The sequence below is a fragment of the Plectropomus leopardus genome, chromosome 1, assembly GCF_026936395.1.
Source record: "Plectropomus leopardus strain MGB_pleo_1.0 chromosome 1, ASM2693639v1, whole genome shotgun sequence".
In the NCBI taxonomy this organism is placed as follows: Eukaryota; Metazoa; Chordata; class Actinopteri; order Perciformes; family Serranidae; genus Plectropomus; species Plectropomus leopardus.
In genome coordinates, this window is record NC_142176.1 from 25,462,049 (window position 1) to 25,482,529 (window position 20,481).

General features: G+C 38.3%; 1 protein-coding gene and 1 long non-coding RNA gene across 3 annotated transcripts in view; one reads left to right on the forward strand and one right to left on the reverse strand.

Annotated features, from left to right (window-relative positions):
* Window positions 1-20,481, forward strand: part of LOC148190425 (uncharacterized) — an 87,918-nt gene that overhangs the window by 23,761 nt on the left and 43,676 nt on the right. The window lies entirely within an intron of this gene.
* syt9a (synaptotagmin IXa) overlaps window positions 7,536-20,481 on the reverse strand; it is a 30,872-nt gene continuing 17,926 nt past the window's right edge. Inside the window, exons 4-7 of the mRNA XM_042488510.2 lie at window positions 12,385-12,505; window positions 12,117-12,288; window positions 11,795-11,924; window positions 7,536-9,029 (exon numbers count right to left, since the gene is read on the reverse strand). Of these exons, the coding sequence (XP_042344444.1) occupies window positions 8,961-9,029; window positions 11,795-11,924; window positions 12,117-12,288; window positions 12,385-12,505 (492 nt within the window). The 3' untranslated portion in view covers window positions 7,536-8,960. The remainder of the gene's footprint in view (window positions 9,030-11,794; window positions 11,925-12,116; window positions 12,289-12,384; window positions 12,506-20,481) is intronic.

Sequence of the window (20,481 nt, forward strand, 5' to 3'; positions counted from 1 at the left end):
GTCACATCAGCACATTGGACCATAGTAACCAGATTTTGATTGATGTTGATGACAGAGGATACACTGTATAATGATAAGCAGTGCACAATGAGGCTGGAAAAAGCAGCGGCTGACTGAACAGTTGCACCCAGAAGAGCTTGGTAATATTTCATTCATTCATTCAGTGTTTTGACTCAATATACTGACTTTAAATATGCTATCATATTTGATGTAAGACCACATCAGCTTGATAAGCTAGGAAAACAATGATGTGTGTTTCATTAATCATACGTCTTTGTTATGAAGAAAAAGCTTTCTTTGGGGCAGAGATCACCTGTCACCTGAAGGGAACATTAATCTGTGGAGATAAAAAGCCAAACAATGTAATTTGTCATTGATACTAATACATAAACTGCATTTCATTTAGCTTGTGTCCATGTTGGTTCGAACGGCATTGCACCAAAGACAAAAAAAAAAATCCACATCCAGTTGTGCAAACAAGAAAATAATGCATGCTATCTGATAAGAAATTACAAAATGTTGCAGTCAGATTTAAGGCTCCTTTGTTGTAATACCTTAATAACCTCTAAAAACAAACTTTATTTTAACACTGTAAGTACTAATACATTATCTTTTCTACATATTTCACTGTGAAACCTAAAGAGTGCAAAGTAAAATTGTTTTTGCATTTAATGATCATCTCTCTTTTGGAGTGTAACTGCACAAGTGCCACTAAGATTATATCTGATCTTATTTAGTCTGAGTAATTCACTTGACTGGTTTGACTGGTTGGGCAGCCCCCTTAACCTTGCTATCTCTTTATTGATATGTGTGAAATTGGGCTATGTAAATAACATTGGCGTGACTTGTTACCTAAACTTTTATATTGTGTTTTGGTCCCTAAATTGTGCTTAGATTTGCAGAGAATGGCCAACAGGGTGCATCACAAATCAAGAAAAATAACATATCTTCATACAAAAATCTCTATATGAAAAGCACAAAGAAAAAAATAGAAATGTACTGTAGGTTTTCAGTTTTGGTGTGTAGGTTGTTCGTCTGTTGGTGCTATGGGTTAGGGTACACCTTTCAAATGTTAAAAAAAAGAAGAAAAAAACTTAAATAGAAAGTCTGCAAGCGCTTTTATTTTTCTCAAGATATTAAAAACATATTCTCTTTTAATGTTGGATCTTTCTTGATAATGTGTATGTATTTGAATAAATATTGCACAGCATATGTTCTCAAACATATTATCTTAAACAATAATTTAGCAGTTGCTCATTATCTTGGCTAACCACATGTGAAAGTACACTAAACCGTTTTTTTTTTCTTTTCTATTCACACTGCTGTGCTACTTCGTCTTTGAATTCCCAGAGCACATGTTAAATTTCAGAAGGTCAGCGCCCAGCCTTGTGGTCTATACAGGGTCAGGCCCCGGTCCACATCCAGAGATGGGACAGAGAAGGAAAGAATAGAAATATATGTCAGTATTTCTAATATCATTGGCCAGGAAACATATTTGTACTCTTCCACTGTGAGACAGATAGTCCTTGTGAACCTGTTCCTTAAAGAAAAGACTTCAAATTAAATTTAAAAATCCCTTATCACCTCACCAAATAATTAAAATCTTTGTTTTCTATTAGTGATAGATAACAGTATCAGTGAGTGAGCCTTGAAGTCAGTCCTGCCATAATATAAGGCAAGTTAGAGCAAACTTATTTCTAATATTCTACATCAGTAAAACACGCTTGTATTTGGTAAATGGTTGATATTGTTGTCACGTGCTGTTAATATTATTTAAGTTCATTCAACATTTTATGTTTAGTTTGAACAGTGTATTCTAGATGGTTTACGCGAGGGTTATATGTTTGGATTTGCTATTATTCTTTAAGTGAATACAGAATAAATTATAGAATACAGGAATGTGCTTTTGTTTTGCAACGTATGATGGTGCTGCAAGACACTTTTTAGCGCACATAGGTAGAAAAAGTTCAGGATGACGTCATGTTAGAAAGATGCAGAGAAGTTTGTAAAACCTTGGGTTCAAACAAGCTTTTGATCTTAGTATTGCACATGTGTGTTTGACCGTATAATGTTTCGAGTGATGATGTGTATCAACACATAATTAGTGTCGTTTAAGTAGGAGTAGAACATTACTTTGGTAATGAACCAAGCTGAGCTGTAACGCTGGATACGAATCCCTGCCTGGTTTACTCCAGACTGTCATTTAACCAGCCTCAAGGATTGTGGGTACACTGGGTTTTCACAAGAAAGCTGGTTTTAGTCCATAATTGAGATAATTCACAGAATGTGTATAAGGTATAAAAGTATACACTATGTGTATAAGGTGTAAAAAATACTTAACAGAAAGAAGGGAAATGCCACTATTTCTGATATAAATGCTTTTCTACAAAAGCATGTGCTTCATGTTCTCTTCTTGATGATAATTTAGTATACACTTAGTATTGCTGCCTGTTTTATTTTTAATTCCCCTTATAGGCTCTAGTTTGTTTGTGCTTTGGCATCTCAGAATTCTTTATGTCATGCCAACAAAGCAAACAGACAAACAAACAGAAACTAAATCTCCATTTGTGTGTCAGTGAATGCCAGACAGAGATCCGTGAGGGAGATAGATTTATACCTGAGGTAATGTGGTGATTATTTCAGTTTTTGGAAATGCAGATAATATGGGCTGAGTTGTAAATGTTTGTTCCAGTTCTCAATCGAACGGTGACTTTAGTTCATGCTCTATTCTTGATTTACCACAGTTTGTAGTGTAGTGCTGTAACTTTTCATTCCCCCCTAAGGCCATTAGCTAAACTATAAAAATTTTTTTTAAAATGTTTTGACACAAACATCAATATTTATATGTAATTTAGATGATATCTCCTCTCGTTATTAACCAATTGTAGGCTAGGTGCAATGGCAGAAAATGACAGCATACCTACAGTCCTGCATGTTTACTGTGTAGTTCTGTGGATACTTATCAGTGGAGACTCTGACCTTGGTCTCACCAGTATGCTCACACTAATGTAGTTTCCGCAGAGAGGAGAATCGATCGTGTTGAAGATGAGCTACCCAGCCATGGTCAGTTTAAGGATTGCCCTGAGCAGATCCTGTCCCAGCTGATGGGACCAATTATTGAACCAAAGGGGGAGATGGAGGAGGGAAATGCACAGCTCAGAGAGGTTACACTGGTGCCTTGTTTATATCCCATCACAGCTGCACAACACCAACATCACTGCAAGACAGTAGAACATGGAAAAGGACGAGGATGAGACATTCAGTTTTCTCTTACTATCTTTTCAATCGTTTTGCTCTTCATCCATTCTCCTTGTTTCATCTTTGTCTCTCCTAGTTAATTAACCTCAGTTACAGATGTAATTTACAGTTGATAGTTAATCCCATTATTAAGAATTGACCCTGAACCTTTGCTGTACAAATCTCATTTTTATTTCTTTCTTATCAGTTTTACAGATTTTTAAAAAGGCTGAGTTAAAACAGTAGCTTTGAATTCTGCATACTTTAATCAAGAATGTAATTAAATTCTGTAATATGTTTTTTTTTTTTTTAATGAGACTCTGATTTATTTATGTGTTCCCCTGAATGCTGAAGTCTGCAATATACAAAGTTAACAGAAACTGCTTTTTCTGTAGTTTCCAGACACACATTTTCATCCCAACTCGTCACATGCTGCTCCGTCAGTGACCTTACGTGTCTCGTTCAGAATGAGAACGGGCTGTTTCTACAGCAGTTGCATTAACAGTATCAGTTCAGTCTTGACATCTAGCAGCACTACTGGAGACACAAGGCACTTCCAGCTCAGAAACATTTATGCTGTATGTAATAAAAGCCTTGAGTGTGATGTAGGGACAAGAATCTGCACCTTAAAGTTTATTTTTTTCAAAGTGCCCCCCTCCCCCACCCAGACACGTTTTAAAGTACGTGAAAATACTGATACTGATGCTAATCTTTATTCACCATTGTTTTTACATATAATAGTAAAAAAAGAAGAAAAACAACTCTAAAATGCAGATTTCGTCTTTCTCTCTAATTGAGAAATTCTGGGTCTGGCCTCCGTCCGTCCAACCACCACTGCTTGGGGTAGGTTTCACTTCTTTCTGCTTTTTTCCAGCTCTGCTTGCGCTAGTTTTCAGTGAAAGAGCAGCGTGCATCAAGATGGCTATTATTAGAGAAAACACTGGAGAGTTCAGCTACACATGTTTGAGCCTCAGTCAGACTCAGACTTTGACGAGCAGTCTGCTGTGCGCCAAAATCAGCATCTAGTAAATGTGTCAGAATTGTAAGTGTAGTTTGCATTTTTTATTTGTTTATGTTGTTTGTTAGCTTGGTGGACTAACTGGCAAAGGCTGACACTGTGTGCTGTAGTTGTGAAACATACAGTATCTGCTAAAATGGGGTATATGGTAGATAGTGTGAGGAAGCTCCAAGGTCTAGTTTGCATGTCTCCTTATTGGTTTGTCACTGTTGGGAAAAGAAAGTGTTGTTTAGCATGTTACATTTGGTGTTGTTGTTATTGTCCCCCAGAGACCAGAGGACCCCGAGCAACTGCTTCTGTCACTTTATGGGTAGAGCTATAGCTCTGGCAGGAAGTTACTACTCCAGTGCATAAAGAGGCCACATTCTGCAATTTTAAAACAGTCGGTATATCATTGCTGCCCAACCTGTTGTACAGCAGTTGACACACAATAAAGTGTTTGATGCAAAGCATCCCAAATATGCCTGTGTGCCGCCCCCACCTAGAGACAGATAAGAAAAAATAGTGCTACCTTATACTTAAATAGCTACCCATAACTCTAGCATTTAAAAAAAAACAAGTTACTCTTCTAGTCCATGGGTGTCTTAGGATTTTGTAGGTGGTATTGCTGCTGCCCATAGGGTTGATTTGGCATATTTGCTGATCACATTGTGGATATTTAGTGCACAAACATGCAGAGATCTTTTAAGTTACTTCATAGTCCCAGAGTTATGAGTCAGCTTCCTTCTACAGTGAAAGAGGCTCCTAGGTTTAAAAAAGTGAGTTTTAAAAACTGAGAATCAAAGTAATAACAACCACACTAATTTTATTCACAAGACAACTGCTAATAGTTGCTGCACATAAGACCTCATACTTCTAAACTGTCGTACTTTTTTGCCTCTGTGCTGTCGAGTACATGGCAGACAGATAATTACAGAATAAGATTATATGTGAAAAGAGCGCCTCTACCCTTCCTTGTAACCATCCACCTGGCTGGTTGGAATTTGTACTGCCTACTAGAAATGTGTCATACACAGCACCCACTAACAAGACCTTAACAAGCAACCCACACACCCCTGTCTCTGCGATGACAGCCCACACCCACCCTGTCTTTTTCTCTCTCTTAGATGATTTTCCATCATGATACACACACAGGGTGAGGTATAATGAGGGGCAGAGTGAGTGGACAAGGTCATTGTATCAGCCAGATGGAAGCAGCTGGAGGATAGTTGACTTGAAGGCACCTTGGGCGACCACTGACACTCATACTAAGCAGAGCTGCGTTTTTCATCTGGAGCCTCATAGCTTCAAACATCCATGGATAGCAGCCTCCATGGAAACCCTCGTAAGATAACATCTTTATATGAGAGTGACAGTTGGAACAGCACAGTAGTCAGGTAGTTAAACTCACAAGAAAATGGCATTTTGTTTGTTTAGCTTATAGTTATATGACGCACATCTTGAATACAACTAAAATCTTAGGAAAAGAAAAAGATTTTTTGAGGGAGTGTCAGCTGGGGCTGAAGCCAACACAGCGAGTGCCAAAAATTATAGTTCCTCTAATGGCCACTTGAGGCCGGCTTCAATAGCGGGTCAATTCCCATAGAAACCCATCTTAAAATGCCCAGTTTTACAGCAGAAATAAATGTGTTTACAGCCAGGTATAAAATAAATAAATAAATAAAATGTTGGTATCTATAACTAATTTCCTCAGAGGGGGGTACAATTTTGCATAACTAGTGTAAATACATTTTATTAAGGCTTAAAGTTAATCACAGGTGGCCCCATATATGGTCATTGTGGGTTCCAAAACACCAAGATGGCATCAGTTGAAATGCCAAATTCGAGACTGTAAAATGACCGTTCACAAACCAATGAGTGACATTACGGGAACGTTGACCATTATTTTTACAGTCTATGGTGTCGAACCGTGTTGTCAAATTGAGAAGTTGCATATTTAATATGATGAGAGGTTAGGCATATTGGAATACTGCTCAGGTTTTTGGCGTTGTCCAGATTAAACAGTTAGCCCTAAATAGTGGACAAAATTGCCATTCACTAAAGAGAAATTTCAGTGGGTGAATACATGCCTGTGATTGGTGGAGAGTCTTACCTATAGAGTCCAGTAGAGGGCAGAACCTGTGTAAGACAGAACAGGATTGTGCTGTGACCCGAAGATATTTGTATTTAACGCAGCAATGCATCTAAACTTTTTGTTCACTTTATTCATCGCTCAATAGGCAAAATGAAGCAAACTATTTAACTGATTACACGTTTTAAGTTACATGGCGTGGTACATTCTGTTTATGCAGAGATACAGAAGATTAAAATGATGTAGCATGCGATGAAATTGGTGAAATTGGCATGCTACTTTAATATTCATGAAGTACAAGGCATTATCAGATTCAGTTGCTTAATCAGCTTCAGCTCTTATTTCCTGTCCTGGGTGTTATAAGATAGCAAGACAGACTGTTCCTTTTGCTCCGCTCACCCCCCCCAACCCCCCATCTGAAAATACTGCTTTTAACCTAGAAAAGGTCCAAGACTTTAGTGTTCATTCATGTATCGGCTTCATCATCATCATCATCATTATTTATTTCTAACCTCTTACAGGCCGGGGGGACATGAAAGTCAATCAGAAAGTCAGTGCTTCATTTTCCTGAAAGCTGAACAATACTTTTTGAGTAACTTAAACATTGTAGGCCTACTTAACTTTCCCTGAACTCAAAACACTGTAATAGGAACACCCACAACTATGCATACACGCTGTGAATCCCCCCACCCAGGCTGTAAACATGTTCATTTTTCCTGTAAATTTTGGCATTTTAACATAGGAGTCTATTAGGATTAACTCACTCCTGGAGCCAGCCTCAAGTGGCCATTTTTCCACAGTTTGCCATTTGTTGATGTGCCTTTACTTGGTCCGTCTCTGCACATTCTATAAATATTTTATTTACTGTTATATTCCCTTTCATCATTTTACTAGCTCTTTTTACTGGGTCTTTACCTTACATGTTAATACAGCAACACAAATGTGGTAACAAAGGGAAAAACTGATTCTGACAAGAATTTGTTAAACATACATTTCACACATTACACAAAAATGCATATCACAATTTTAAAGCATATAGCATGTCTGTTTTTTAATATTTTGATGAAAAGGCAATGTAAAAGCAAATGGCGTATTTTACAGTAGGCTCTCTTCCTTCTGGGGGTTTTGAAAATGCAATTGCTCTGAGGGTTGTGCTTACTGCAGCTTTGAATTATCCATTAAAACAGCATATACAGTAATGTATGCAGCTTCAAGGATATAATCTGTGCATGTAAGAATCAATGAAAGACATTTTATCCCAGTAACAAAATTTTATTGTAGCTTTTACTCACCACCAGGGCTGTTCTCTCACCAACACACAGGGCAAATAGAACAGCCAAATGTTACAGGTACAGACTTTGAGAAAGGAGTAACAGGAGTATCTGCTACTAAATTAATACACTCCCGGATGCAAAAAGATGATATCAAACTTACAATCACTTCCTGATTAGGTGCAAAACAAAGGCACGCACTGTACTCATCCATCAGTATCTGAAGCTTCATTTTGAATCCAGCAGTCTATCGCTCACCAACAACTTTCCAAATTAGTAGCAACACATTTGAGTGCTTCCAATCCAGTGCATAGTCTAAAATTAAACTGATTGCTCACTGCAAAAGGGGACCATTGCAAATGTGTGCTGTGATAATGTATCTTCTTTTTTTCCCCAGCTGCTTCAGAGTAGTAATTTGGCAAAGGTTCATTTTAGAGTTGTGCCTTCAGACATTCATAATCTGCTCACACAAAGCGCCTTTCTTGCCTGTTTCTGAAATCCACTCAGCTGTTTTTTATGGATTGCACTTCTAATGACACTTATCTTACACTGTAATAGAACTGACATGCTACGAATCATATGACAACTTTAACAATATAATTCAGACTCTAATTCAGTTTTAATTTTTGTATTTTTTTGTTTCACTGATTTTCTAGTTGTCCACCATGTGGAATTAAACTCAGACCCTATTTTTTCTTATATTTCCTGAAATTAAGAAAAAAAATGCACACAAGAATTGAACTGGCAGAGATCAACAATGGTTGTTTTGTTGATGGAATAATATTTATTGATAACATTTAACATATTTTTCTTACATATACTTTGTCTAGAAATCAACTGTCACTGCACATCAACTGACAGAACAACACGTTGTATTCCCAAAAGCAGAAACCGAAACAAACAAATGAGGAGAAGATATCCCACCAAACCATGACCTCATGCACCAAATCACCACCAAATAAAAAAAAGCAGTATGGCAGTTTAACTGGTTGTAAGTGAGTTGTGGCAATACAGGCTCACTTCATTAAAACAAGTAACAAGACTATGTAGAAAACAGTAACTACTGTATAAACCCAGGAATAGCACAGACTTAAAATGTCTGCAAATATGCCTGTTGTTTTTCTTACGGAACATTATATAAAAGAAAACATCCATCTTTGCGATCATTCAACATGCAACTGGTCCAACTGAGCAGAGCTCAAGACAGTTTGTGTCTCTCTTTTCCACAGTAGTTATTCTGTGTCTGCCTCCTTCATTTAGAACCGTGTGTGTGCGGCACTCAGCAGCACCACTGTCCAAAGGTAGAGCCAAGGCTTCAGGTTGATTGGTGCTTTTATGCGTGTTGCTTTAGTGTTGCTCAAGGCTACGGAGAAGGAGGTGTCTTCAGAGAATTACAGGATCCTCCCTGGCTACTGCCTGTGGTTCCCTGGTACTGTAGGAAGAGTCCAGCAGAAACAATACAACAGTGGTTAGAGCTGTGCAATGCATGTGCAAAAAAACCCAAAACAACAACAAAAAAAAAATCCTTTGTCACATTGTCATATAAACAGATGCACAGTCATATCAATAAAACCAAAGCCAAATTTTTTGAAATCCCAGCTTTTTATCTCCAAGCCTCCAAACAGCTACCAACCACCTACAGAGTTATGAATTGGACAGTAAAACAAACAGTGGATGCCTCCCATTTTATTTTTAATTTTTGTCAAGTCAGTTTATTTATGTAGTCACTCAGTTTTATTGGAATAGACTGCACTGCTGTGACTGTTTTACTTGCCAACTGCATGCAACAAGATAAAAGATTTTCCAGAGAAAGCGGCTTAGTTGGCAAACAAACATGTAGATAGATCTGAATTTGAAACCTATTGGCATGTTAGAGCCCCAGCACTTTATAGATTTGGGAGTGGTGTGACAGAGAGGGGTTTGAAGTCAAAAATACAACAACTTCGACTGAAAAGGAATTGGAAGGAAGTAAATAATAAATGGGGTTTCTTCAGGCTAAGTACTGCAAACTTTAATAGCCCCCAAAAGAAACAAAAGCTCAATTTCTCACTGTCTCTTTGTGTCTTGCAAAGCACAAACCTTTGATGTGCAAAAAAATATACACAATAAAGCCATTTTTGCACAGGTCAGAGATGTCATCCTTCAACTTCAAAACGTCCTCCTCTCCGCGGTCTGAATATCAGCTCTGTATCTCTCTTAGCTCCCTGCCTCATCCACTCTTTTGCAAATCTCAAGGTTTTTTTAAATTATGTATTTTTTTCCAAGGGTAAATATTTGGGTAATTGCATGTATTTTAGTTATCACATATTAAAAAGCCTGAACTGCCTACAGAGAGCTGAGTGGCTTTCTTCTGGCACCACATGTACCTCCACATGCCTGTGGCTGAATCATGTCAGAGCTACTTTGTCTCCAGCACTAGTTTCCCACTCCACTGTCTAAAGAAAAAAAGAAGTAAAAGATTACGAATAAGTGAACTAGCACACATTCAAAGACAAGGGATCTGTCCTCTGTAGTGACACGTCAGTAAATTACAAAGATAAGTTAAAATCTTGAACCGTCTTTTTGGTCAAAAATAAGTACAAAAACCTTTCATTTAGTTTTGTAGCGGGAACGGCATTCTTTTCACTGAAGCTTGTTATAAAAGTATTTCACTGCTGGAAAGATGGTCTTTGCATAGAGCTGGGCTGCCCATGCAGTAGAAAGAGGCAAGTCATTTTTAAATTGGTGCCACATGATCAGAGAAAATAGAGAAAAAGGACTGTGGCGTCCACTTCTGCTCAAAAACCTACAACTCCCAGAATGCACTGCACCGCACCAGACCAAGAAAAGCTCCCACTGGTGGGTGACATTATGCAAGCTGGGCCATTTCAACACCAGAAATATAATGGCAGCTGTCTGGTGATAAATGATCTTGACTTACAGTTAAACAGTAAACCAAAATATGTTTCTTAAAACATCTGAGGAGAGAAAAAGGCAATGCATTAACAGTTTCCTGGTTCATATTTGATCAGCACTGGGTAGTTTTACTGTTACCTCCGTTTTTGAGAGAATCTTATATTGTTATATTTAATCACTACTGCCTAGTTTTACACTTTGGTCTGGGTTTGAGAGAGCTCTTGATCTGCTTCTATACTCCTTTATATTCTGAGTTTTAATATATTCTGAATTATAATCTGTAGTTCGACCAGTTGGACAACAGCCCTGGAACCAGAAAAAATCCAAAATGCTGAGTAGGAAGAATGGCCATGATAATTCAGTTAATTTACACATACTACCCACATATTCAAGATACAATTCTACAAAGTTTCCTTTTTGATCAGATATATAATGTTTTTATCAACTGTGTCGTTAAAAAAAGGCCTCTATCAAAAAAATAAGATTTTTACTTTTTACTTCACTGTTCAGCAGCTTGCAGTTATTTCCATTGAAGCTGGCTAAATATCTTTTCACAGCCTCGTTGTAACAACACACTACTATATCAGTGAATACTAATGACTCCACTCTGCCTTAATGACTGAGCAGTGTTAAGCTTATTCACTTATTCATTTACACTTGCCGCAGTTTTTCATCCAGGAGGCCTCAACAGCCTTGCAGTGAAATCGTTTGTGTTGCTAATACATTTTTTACCATAACAGCGTGTTTTCATAAATGTCAGTAATCCATTCATTTGCCTTCAGTAATCTTCTTGTTCCTTTACTGTCAATTTTAACCATGCAACATGCAAAATTTGTTGGCAGCTTACTATTATATATTTGTATATATTCTGTTTTGTTTCCTCTCCTAAATCTCCATACTACAACTATGCAATTTCTCCAAATAAATCTTAGCCGTATCTTATTTTGTCTCCTGGAAATCTGCATTTTGCAAGCACATTGCTTTTTGTAACAAAATCTGCCCCCAAAAGCAAAGAAATTCTTAACATAAAATTTCCATTTTACAGTAAGTGTATCTTGACGGGAACAATTGATTTAATTAGACAAAGATCTGAGGGTCTGTTAATAACAGATAATGCCAATCTACCGAATTGAATTTCATCTGTTCATTTTTACACTTAATATGTGGTTGGTAACAGCATGTTCCTGCCTTAAAGCTAAAACCTCTATGTGTTAGAGCAGTATTGACAGTGTTAGTAGAAAGTTGTGTTTTTCAAGAGCAGAAATGTCCTCATGTTTAAACTGTCACCTCAAGTCACCTCACCTCAACGAGAGGATGCCAGTGGGCGACAGGTTTTCGGGGATATGTGAGCATTTCACTCCAGTGGCCTCGACCGAGGTTGTCTGCATCGTTGCCAACTCGGCACACTCCGATGACCTCATTATGGCCTACACTGTAGGTACCAGAGGGAAAGAGAGGAGAAACAAATGTGATCACGACCTACCAGTGCATTCCAAAAATAATGATGCATTGCATCTTCAGTGTGAAACTGTCAAAAAAAAATGTTTGGCAGAAATAAACAGAGTTTACAAAATCTTTAGAAATGCAAAATACTGTAAGACTTATATAAGGCCTTCTTCCTAACCGGTCATAGTCCATCACTGCAATCAAAAGGCTGATCTGCTCTATATTTTCTGGAGGGACATCAAAGACAATGGCCTCATTGTAGACCGGATTCAGAGTGTTCCTCTTTGTCGATGTCTTCCTCTTTTTCAGTCTGCGACCGTCACACATTAGTGAAACCTTCACGTAAGGATCTATGAAAGCGAGGAAAACAAAATGGGAAGACAGTCATTTTCATTCAGGATATCAGTGAGACTCTGTAGCTACAGACAGTATTAGTTTTTAATTACCAGATGCACCAGTGATATCCATGGCCTTGAGATTGCGAGCCTTTATCATGGTAATGGTCAATCTGCCCGCTGTAGGCAAGTAACAGAGTGAAAACATCAGATCCCCAAGGTCCACATTATCCTGAAAGAAAAGACACACAAAGCACATTTAATCCCCTGATATTAAATAATATCTTGCTCTTGTTGTATATTTAATGCAAATATCTGTTACTTTTTTATTGGTGAAGCAAGTTGACAGTCACTCTTTAAGGGTTCAGTGTGGTAGTTTTAGGGGATTTAGGGCATCTAGTGCTGAGCATTGCAGATTGCAACCAGCTGAGACTGCTCCTGTTTTAGAATTCCTTCAGTGCTCATTGTTCAAGATCTTTTTACCGGGAGCTGAATTATCTGCAGAGGTCTGTTCTCTCCAAAACAACAAATCTAGTGATATAAACGGGTAAAAACACTAAATAAAACAGTTTCACTTTACAAATTAGTCATTCTCTGACACTGTATGGCATGTCAGAGAAGGATGGCTTGGCCACCACATGCTAATGTATGCTCAACTTATCGCTCTGATTACATAAGATCCAAGTATTTTTATACGGAGCCAGATTATCCGCAGAGGTCTTTTCCTCCCCAAAACAAATGGATCCAGTGATTTAAAAAACACAGAATAAAGCAGTATCATGTCTTTTTTCTTTTTTTTTTGTGGCTGATGTGAAAACACAAATGGCCCTCTCAGGAGCCAGTGCTTGGTTTGCCTGTTCTGGTCTACTGTAGAAACATGGCATTGAACATGGTGATCTCCATAAAAAAGGCCCCTCTCCCTATGTGGACATACTCATAGCTAACGGCTCATTCTTAAGTAACGAAAACACAGCAACTCGTCTTTTCAGCTGATTATACACGAAAGGAAATACACCTGTTATTTTAAATTCCATTTCTACCAATATATACCCCTAAATCCTACACACTGGACCTTTAAATAATATTACTGACAATGTTTCTGCCGTTTTTCATATTTGTAACAGAAAGGGAAGAATAATGGCATGGTCATCTGACATTTGGTTGTGGAGTTGAAACATCTCTCTCTACTTTTCTCTGTCACACTGCTCAAATAAAAGTCTCCCACATTTCCCCCGGCATGGAGACTTCTGTTGAGCTGTGGAGAGGCTGAAGCTCACTTAACACTTGCTCTTAAAATAACTCCACCAAAGAAGCGAGAACCAGGAAAGCACACAAACGTGTCTGGTGGAGACAACTCCTCCTACAGTAGGATCTCTCGCTGATCTGCTGGTTTGTTGTATAGATTGTGTTGGTATTTCGAATCAGGTGTCATCTGCTATTAACTTTCAGTGTAATCATTCTTAAAGGGAAACTCAGTGAGTTTAATTAGTGTGTGAACATAAAACCTGTGAGCTGAGAGTCTGTGGTGTCACGTTGCTGCTCAGAGCTGCTCCATTAACTGTGATTGAGATAACAAGATAATGGCATCTAATTTCTCATATTTATTGGGAGATGAAAGTAGATTGAAATGAGGTTCAAATTGTTATTAAAATCCTAAACTAGGGGGAACAAGTAGGAACATTTTTGTAGATAATTTCAATCAAGCTTTCACTTTTCTAAAATAGTCCCTTTTGTATGTTATACAATATTATACAACCTTTGCAGTTTTCTTTAGAGCTGTGCAGTCTAGCCAGGTGTTAGTTAGCAACAATGTGGGTGTGAAATGCTAAGGGGGGTTAATTAGTTTAAAATGTAATTTTTTTTTTTGAAATGTTTAAAATGTAAATATTTGTTTAATCTTTTGCACAATATAAGATACAGTGTGATAATATGCACAATAACTTATAAGTCTTTGGGCTTAGCAGAGTCTTAGGAAGTTTAATTAAACCGTAATTTCATTATGAAAATAGGTCAGGATAAAAAAGAGATTATATTGAAGTCCTCTCTCTTTCTGACAAACTGTCTTTTTCACTCATGCACATTCTACACTGCACACAGCCCTTTCTCCCATTTTCTGCCATTTGTCAGCACTGCAAAGCATGAATTTCCTTTACTGTGATATGGTACTTGTGTATGTGTGTGTGTAAATATTTTAAGACTTCCCCTCCTGAGACCTAAGTCGCCTTGTATCTTGACGATAGTCTTTCGTTACAATCAGGATCAAGTATTCAACGAGGCTATGGTTTAAGGCATTTTAATTTGCATGATGGATTAACTGACAATCCCTCCAGTAAAAAACATCCCTGAAGGATCCTGTGGGCTTTGCACGCTTCATGGTCCATGGTCTTTGTGCACACTCGAGATACAGGTGGAAAGAGTGAGATTAGGGCTGTGCTGCATGTGCTCCAGAATCCCCGTCAAGCAACAAATGGCATTTTGAAACCTGCAGGTCCAATGCACGCTGCAAACCTCAGATAATCAGGCTGTATACTTAATTTCACAATTTCCACTTGTTTATGTCTAAGCACATAGAAAGCCAAAACCGTCAATCAAAATGATAAATATAACCAAAGAAACCAAAAATAAACCATATTTATACAAGTTACCTCCGACCAAGTAATTTGATTGGACAAGAGTCCCATGAGTGCTGATAACAAGTACAACAGCACTGCAGCTTTTAATGTATTAGTCTTTACAGGTGTTCTAAGCCATTACATCAACCTTTAATTAGCCTATAGAAATGGTCGCTGTAACAAAGGTGAACATATTTCCACAAATAACATTTGAGTTAAAGTGTAAAGGTCATCATGAGAAGACGAAGGGAAGGAAAGAAGATCTGATACTTCACTACAAATCTCCTGTTGTGCTGAGATGACATTAGTGCTAGCACGATGTCAGATTTTTACAGCATGATTGCCGTGGCCAGAAGAGTTCACAATAACAATATAGTTGCAAAATTCAGATCGTCTTTAAATTTGTTAAATGTGCATTTTGTCTCTTTTTTGGCTAATAAATTGCACTTAAATTACGAGTGTGGGGAGGTGGGAAGATACTCTGTGACCATAACTGCACCAAATCGAACATGAAGAGCAATTACACTTAATGGATAGTTAAAAAGCACCCAGATGGTGTTGGAGGAGGGACATAAAGCTAGAACGGGAAGAAACAGAAATGATTTAATGGGCACACGATTATTTACAGAATATTATCATATGTGTAGTACATATGATTTCATTTTTAAATATCTCAGTTATCGCCAACACAAGGATATCGCAGTAGATGTTGCATAACTATTGTCTCATCAAGCCATTAACTCATCGGAGTCAGGCATACCACTCAAGCGACTGTCAACAACAGACTCATACAGATTAATGTACATGATTGTGATTATCTTTGGCATTTGTCCTGCCGTATGCCGCTGACCGAATCACAGCTGTGCTTGTATTCAGTGCAACAGCACTCCCTCTTGTGTGATATTCCTTAATTATTTCCATTTTTAAATGATTAAAAAAAAAAACATGCTCCTCCATCAATCTGTTTCCATTACAGAGCTAAACAAGTCAAATCTGGCAATGAAACAAACCATATGGCCAGTCCCACTCCCAGTCACGATTTAATGATAATGATAATCATATCAATTAAGTAAATGAATTTGTACAGTGATTATGACAAATTTGCTCTACTGCATTGGATACAAAGCGTCTGTGCTAGTGTCCAAAGATGATTAGCCCATTTATGAGGGTATATGTGTGGGGCATCTGTCCAAATGTCTGAGAACAAGCATTTGTGCAAGTGTAAGAGTGTGTGCTCTGTAAGTGTGTGTGTGTGTGTGTGTGTGTGTGTGTGTGTGTGTGTGTGTGTGTGTGTGTGTGTGCATGAGCTCAGTAGTGTGAAACTGAAAAAAAAAAAAAACTAAACAGTGTGACAATGGAGCTCTCCAGATACTGTGAATGTCTGGTCCCCATCGCCACCTGTCACATACCATTCAGTTCCATCTAGGTAACATTGATTAACAATCCATAATAAAGGGCAGAAGCTTCAGCACCAGCCCACAAAACAACCTTAAGTTGAAGGTCTACAAAGAAATATCAATACTTCTGTCAATATCAGTGTTTTCCCTCATGTTCCTATCTGACATACTGACAGAGTAAATATCTCTGTCATTTTCACACTCACCAGTTGTCCATTTTTCTACTGCAAATGCAGTCTCCAGATACTGCATATACTATGTTGTGGTAAAGAAATGAAGATCTGCTTAGAACTGATAGATACACTGTTCATTTCTAATCAAGGATAAATTAGGTTAACATACATTAACACTGACTTGATGCTCGTGGCACGTTTGTAAATTGTTATCTCTATTTGATTTTGAGTTCTTTGTCATACTCAGCGTTAAACATTATGTCCGTTTTATTAATTATTTTACTATAGGCTTAAGCTTTCAAGATAAGGGCAAATGTCAGTGCACATCCCTGTGACCTGTTCCATAATGGCTTTTCCCTGTAACAAACGCTGTTTGTGTGTCCACTCTAACTGTAGACGAGCAAACGCATGTACTTGCTCATTCAGTCTGTGCAAATGCGTTCCTCATGGCACTGATTGCACAGAGTGTAGGATCATGAATTAAAGGTATAGTGTGTGGGATTTAGTGGCATTTTGCTGTGAGGCTGCAACATTGTAACTAAGTGAAATTTCTCCCATGTCCCAAGAGTGTAGGAGAACCACTGTGGCTAAGGCAAAAACATGAAAATGTGAAATGACCTATCTAGAGCCAGTGTTTGGTTTGTCCATTCTGGGCTACTGTAGAAACAATATGGCGAACTCCATGGAGGAGGACCCACTCCTAATGAAGCTTGTTAATAAAAACACAAAACAACAATTCTTAGTTTCAGGTGATACACTAATGAAAACACAGTTATGAATATTATTTTCATATTCTGCCAATATAACCCTCTAAATCATACACACTGAACTTTAAAGGCCTTTCCACAACAAGTCCATATTTTTTGTATCGGAATACATTTTTGTTCTTGTTATTGCGAAAATTCACACATTTGCTCCCATTCTTCTCTCCTCTGCATGGTACCTCTCAGGCTGTAGTCCGCGATGACCTGAGTCATGAAATGATGATGTGCAGCTATTCAGTTGCGCTCTGCTGTAAGCATCATCATCGCTGTTGTGTATTTCTGAATAGGCTGTCTCTTTGTCGTGGAGGATTGAAAGAAGGATATTGCTTCAATTTTCCTCTTCTTTTTCTTGCTGGCTCCCTGTCCACCTCTGCCCTGTTCAATTTTCCTCACTGTCACTTGGTCAACAATAAAGGCTTTCCATGGATGAATAAAAATAATAATAACCATAACTGAATCTGTTCTGACAACTTTGATGATGGATGAAAGTTTCTCAGTGTGTAATTGTGACCCGCACAATGTAAAGTCATATTTATTTTTAAACGTGCAACAGATGACAATGTTGAAAAGTACAGACTTGTGCCAAAAAGGCTCTTACTTGCAGTTAGACATGACCATTAAAATGTGGACATCACCCTCCCTCTGTAGGGGGTATCTATCTTTCCGACCGCAGTGCTGCAGTTTACAAGAAACTAATGTACTTTATCAGGTTGTGCAGATATGACTTTTTGCATGAGTACATGGCATTTTTATTTTGCTTTTCCACATCCTTTGTACACTGTGTTGTGTTTAAAGACCCATATAAAAAAGGCTGAACTGAGCCGAGTTTAATTGGAGCTATTGTCAATAAAAATCAATCAAAGTAAGACAACTGCACCTAATTAAACCTAACTAGTTAGCCCTTTTCCAAAGATTTGATACCAGGATCTTAATGCAGATGTCTTCAGACTCTTTCTGGTTGTTAGAACCTCCTCCATGTTTTATGTGCACTGTACTGTCAGGCCATAGTGATTATCAACACCACACAAATTCAAATGAATATACTTCCCACATTGACGTCCACTATTTATATACTGCTACTTATTTTTGTCACTTTTACGCACTCAAAACCCAGTTAGACTTTGTTTATGTCATTAAAGTGGGACACAGCTGCTGACTTTTTGGATGCCAAGTGTGGTTATGATTGCCGTATGTATATGCCTTGTGCTGTGTGAGGGGCTGAGCAACTACATTTACCTTTTAGTGCAAAAAGATTGGCAGAGCAAAGACTGTTGGATGGATCCATTTACCCTGCTTTTGGTTTTAGTATTCAAAAGCTGCACAAATGTAACAGCTGAGTAAAGCTAAAGGATACTCTCTCTGTGTGTGTGTGTGTGTGTGTGTGTGTGTGTGTGTTCGCGAGACAGAGAGGCAGAAAGATTCTGGTCATCACTATTTTTAGAGGGCATGAGTAGGAAGCTGTTAATGGTCTTGAACACACCATACAAGCTGATATTTGCTGCAATCAGTAGCCTTAGGAACTTTAATCAGGCAAAATCAAGAACATTATGCAACACCAGTGATCATTGTGTTGAAAAGATCATGACCAAAATGGCATTTTAAGCTGATGTATTCAAAAGTCTTTCATACCAGACAACTCACCTCACTCCACTACTGGAACAATTTTTCCCTGCTTACTTTTGCAACTAGAAAAACCACAAAGCTATAACTATATATTTTTATGACTATGGAAATTATTTAAGAAATTCAAAGTGCAGAATTCATAAACTGTTAATGATCTTCAAAAACAAAAACACATACACTGACACATAATGTCATTCCTAGCTTTTTGGCATTGCAAAACAGCCCAAAAATCTTTACTGAAGTGTCTGCTTCTTCGTTATTAGCTGCCTGGCAGACCACTTCTGCTTTTATTGTTTCGCTTCTCGTCAGGCATCTGCCATCATCTGAGACTGCTGTGCAGCTGCCTTCTTTTGTTTGGATCTTCAGATATTATTTTTTTCTGGGTCAGTTTGGAGTTCTCCCCTCATAATTGAGCAGAGATATGAGTCTGACGAAAGGCGGAGCATCCACCAGCATAAGTCCAACCCCAGTTTCAAGCTACATGATCACCTTGTAATGCAAAGAAATCATTACAACTGTCAAGTAGTGCACAGCTTTTTCAGTAATCATAACTGACTGACGTATTCACAGTCTACTCCTGCTACAAATGCTATTACTCAATAGCATGGGGGTTATCAGTGGTATTTAGCTTCATAGATATGAGTGAGAAGGGGCCTGATACAGTTCAGACAACCTAACCATCCCATTAAATATCAGTTTTCGTCAGTTCATCAGTTTATTGACTTTTTGAGATTTTGAAAGTTCAAGTGCTTTGAAGGGTCTCAGGAGGATTATGACTTCTCCTCCAGCACCTCCTCAAACCAATGCGATGTCTTTTTCCAGGCTGAGGGCTTTTTTTCTTTCTTTTCAAGCTTTTCCTCAGAGTGATGGTCTGGTAGGGTCTAGATCTCTTCAACCATCTTTTGGACCAGAATGTCCTTCTCGGACATCCGGTTCTCCTGCTCTTTGAAAAACTCTTCTTTCTCAGAGGTGTTTTTCTTGAGGGTCGGGATATCTTCAACCATATTTTAGACCAGAGTGTCCTTCTCAGACATCTGGTTCTCCTGCTCTTTGAAAAACATAACTTTCACACACATGCTTTTGTCGAGGGTCGGGATCTCTTCGACCATCTGTTGGACCAGAGTGTCTTTCACGGAAATCTGTTCCGGCTTTTCTTTGAAAAACTCCTCTTTCTCAGAGGCGTTTTTCTTGAGGGTCTGGATCTCTTTGACCATCTGTTGGACCACTATCCTTCTCGAACATGTGATCCTCCTGCTCTTTGAACAACTTCTCCCTCTCAGAGAGGTTATTCTGTAGGGTCTGAATCTTCTCATGCGTTTGCTACTTGGCGGCCTCAAGGTCCTCTGACACCCTTTCAGCTTTGGACTGAACCTCATTGTCCAGCAGTTTCTGAAGGCTGTCACTCCTTTCTTTTTCAGCCTTGAGCTCAGCTTCATGGCTCATGTTGTTTTGATGTGAAGCTTTCAGCTGTTCAAGCTCTTGCTGAAGAGCTTCATTTTTATCTTTTTCAGCCTGGAGCTCAGCTGAAAACTTCTCTTGGCTGATCATGTAAGTCACTTTGAGGTCCTCAAATTCTTTTTGCAGCACCTTCTTCTGCTTTGTTTTGATGGTGTTGCACACCTCAGTGGCGAGTCTCATG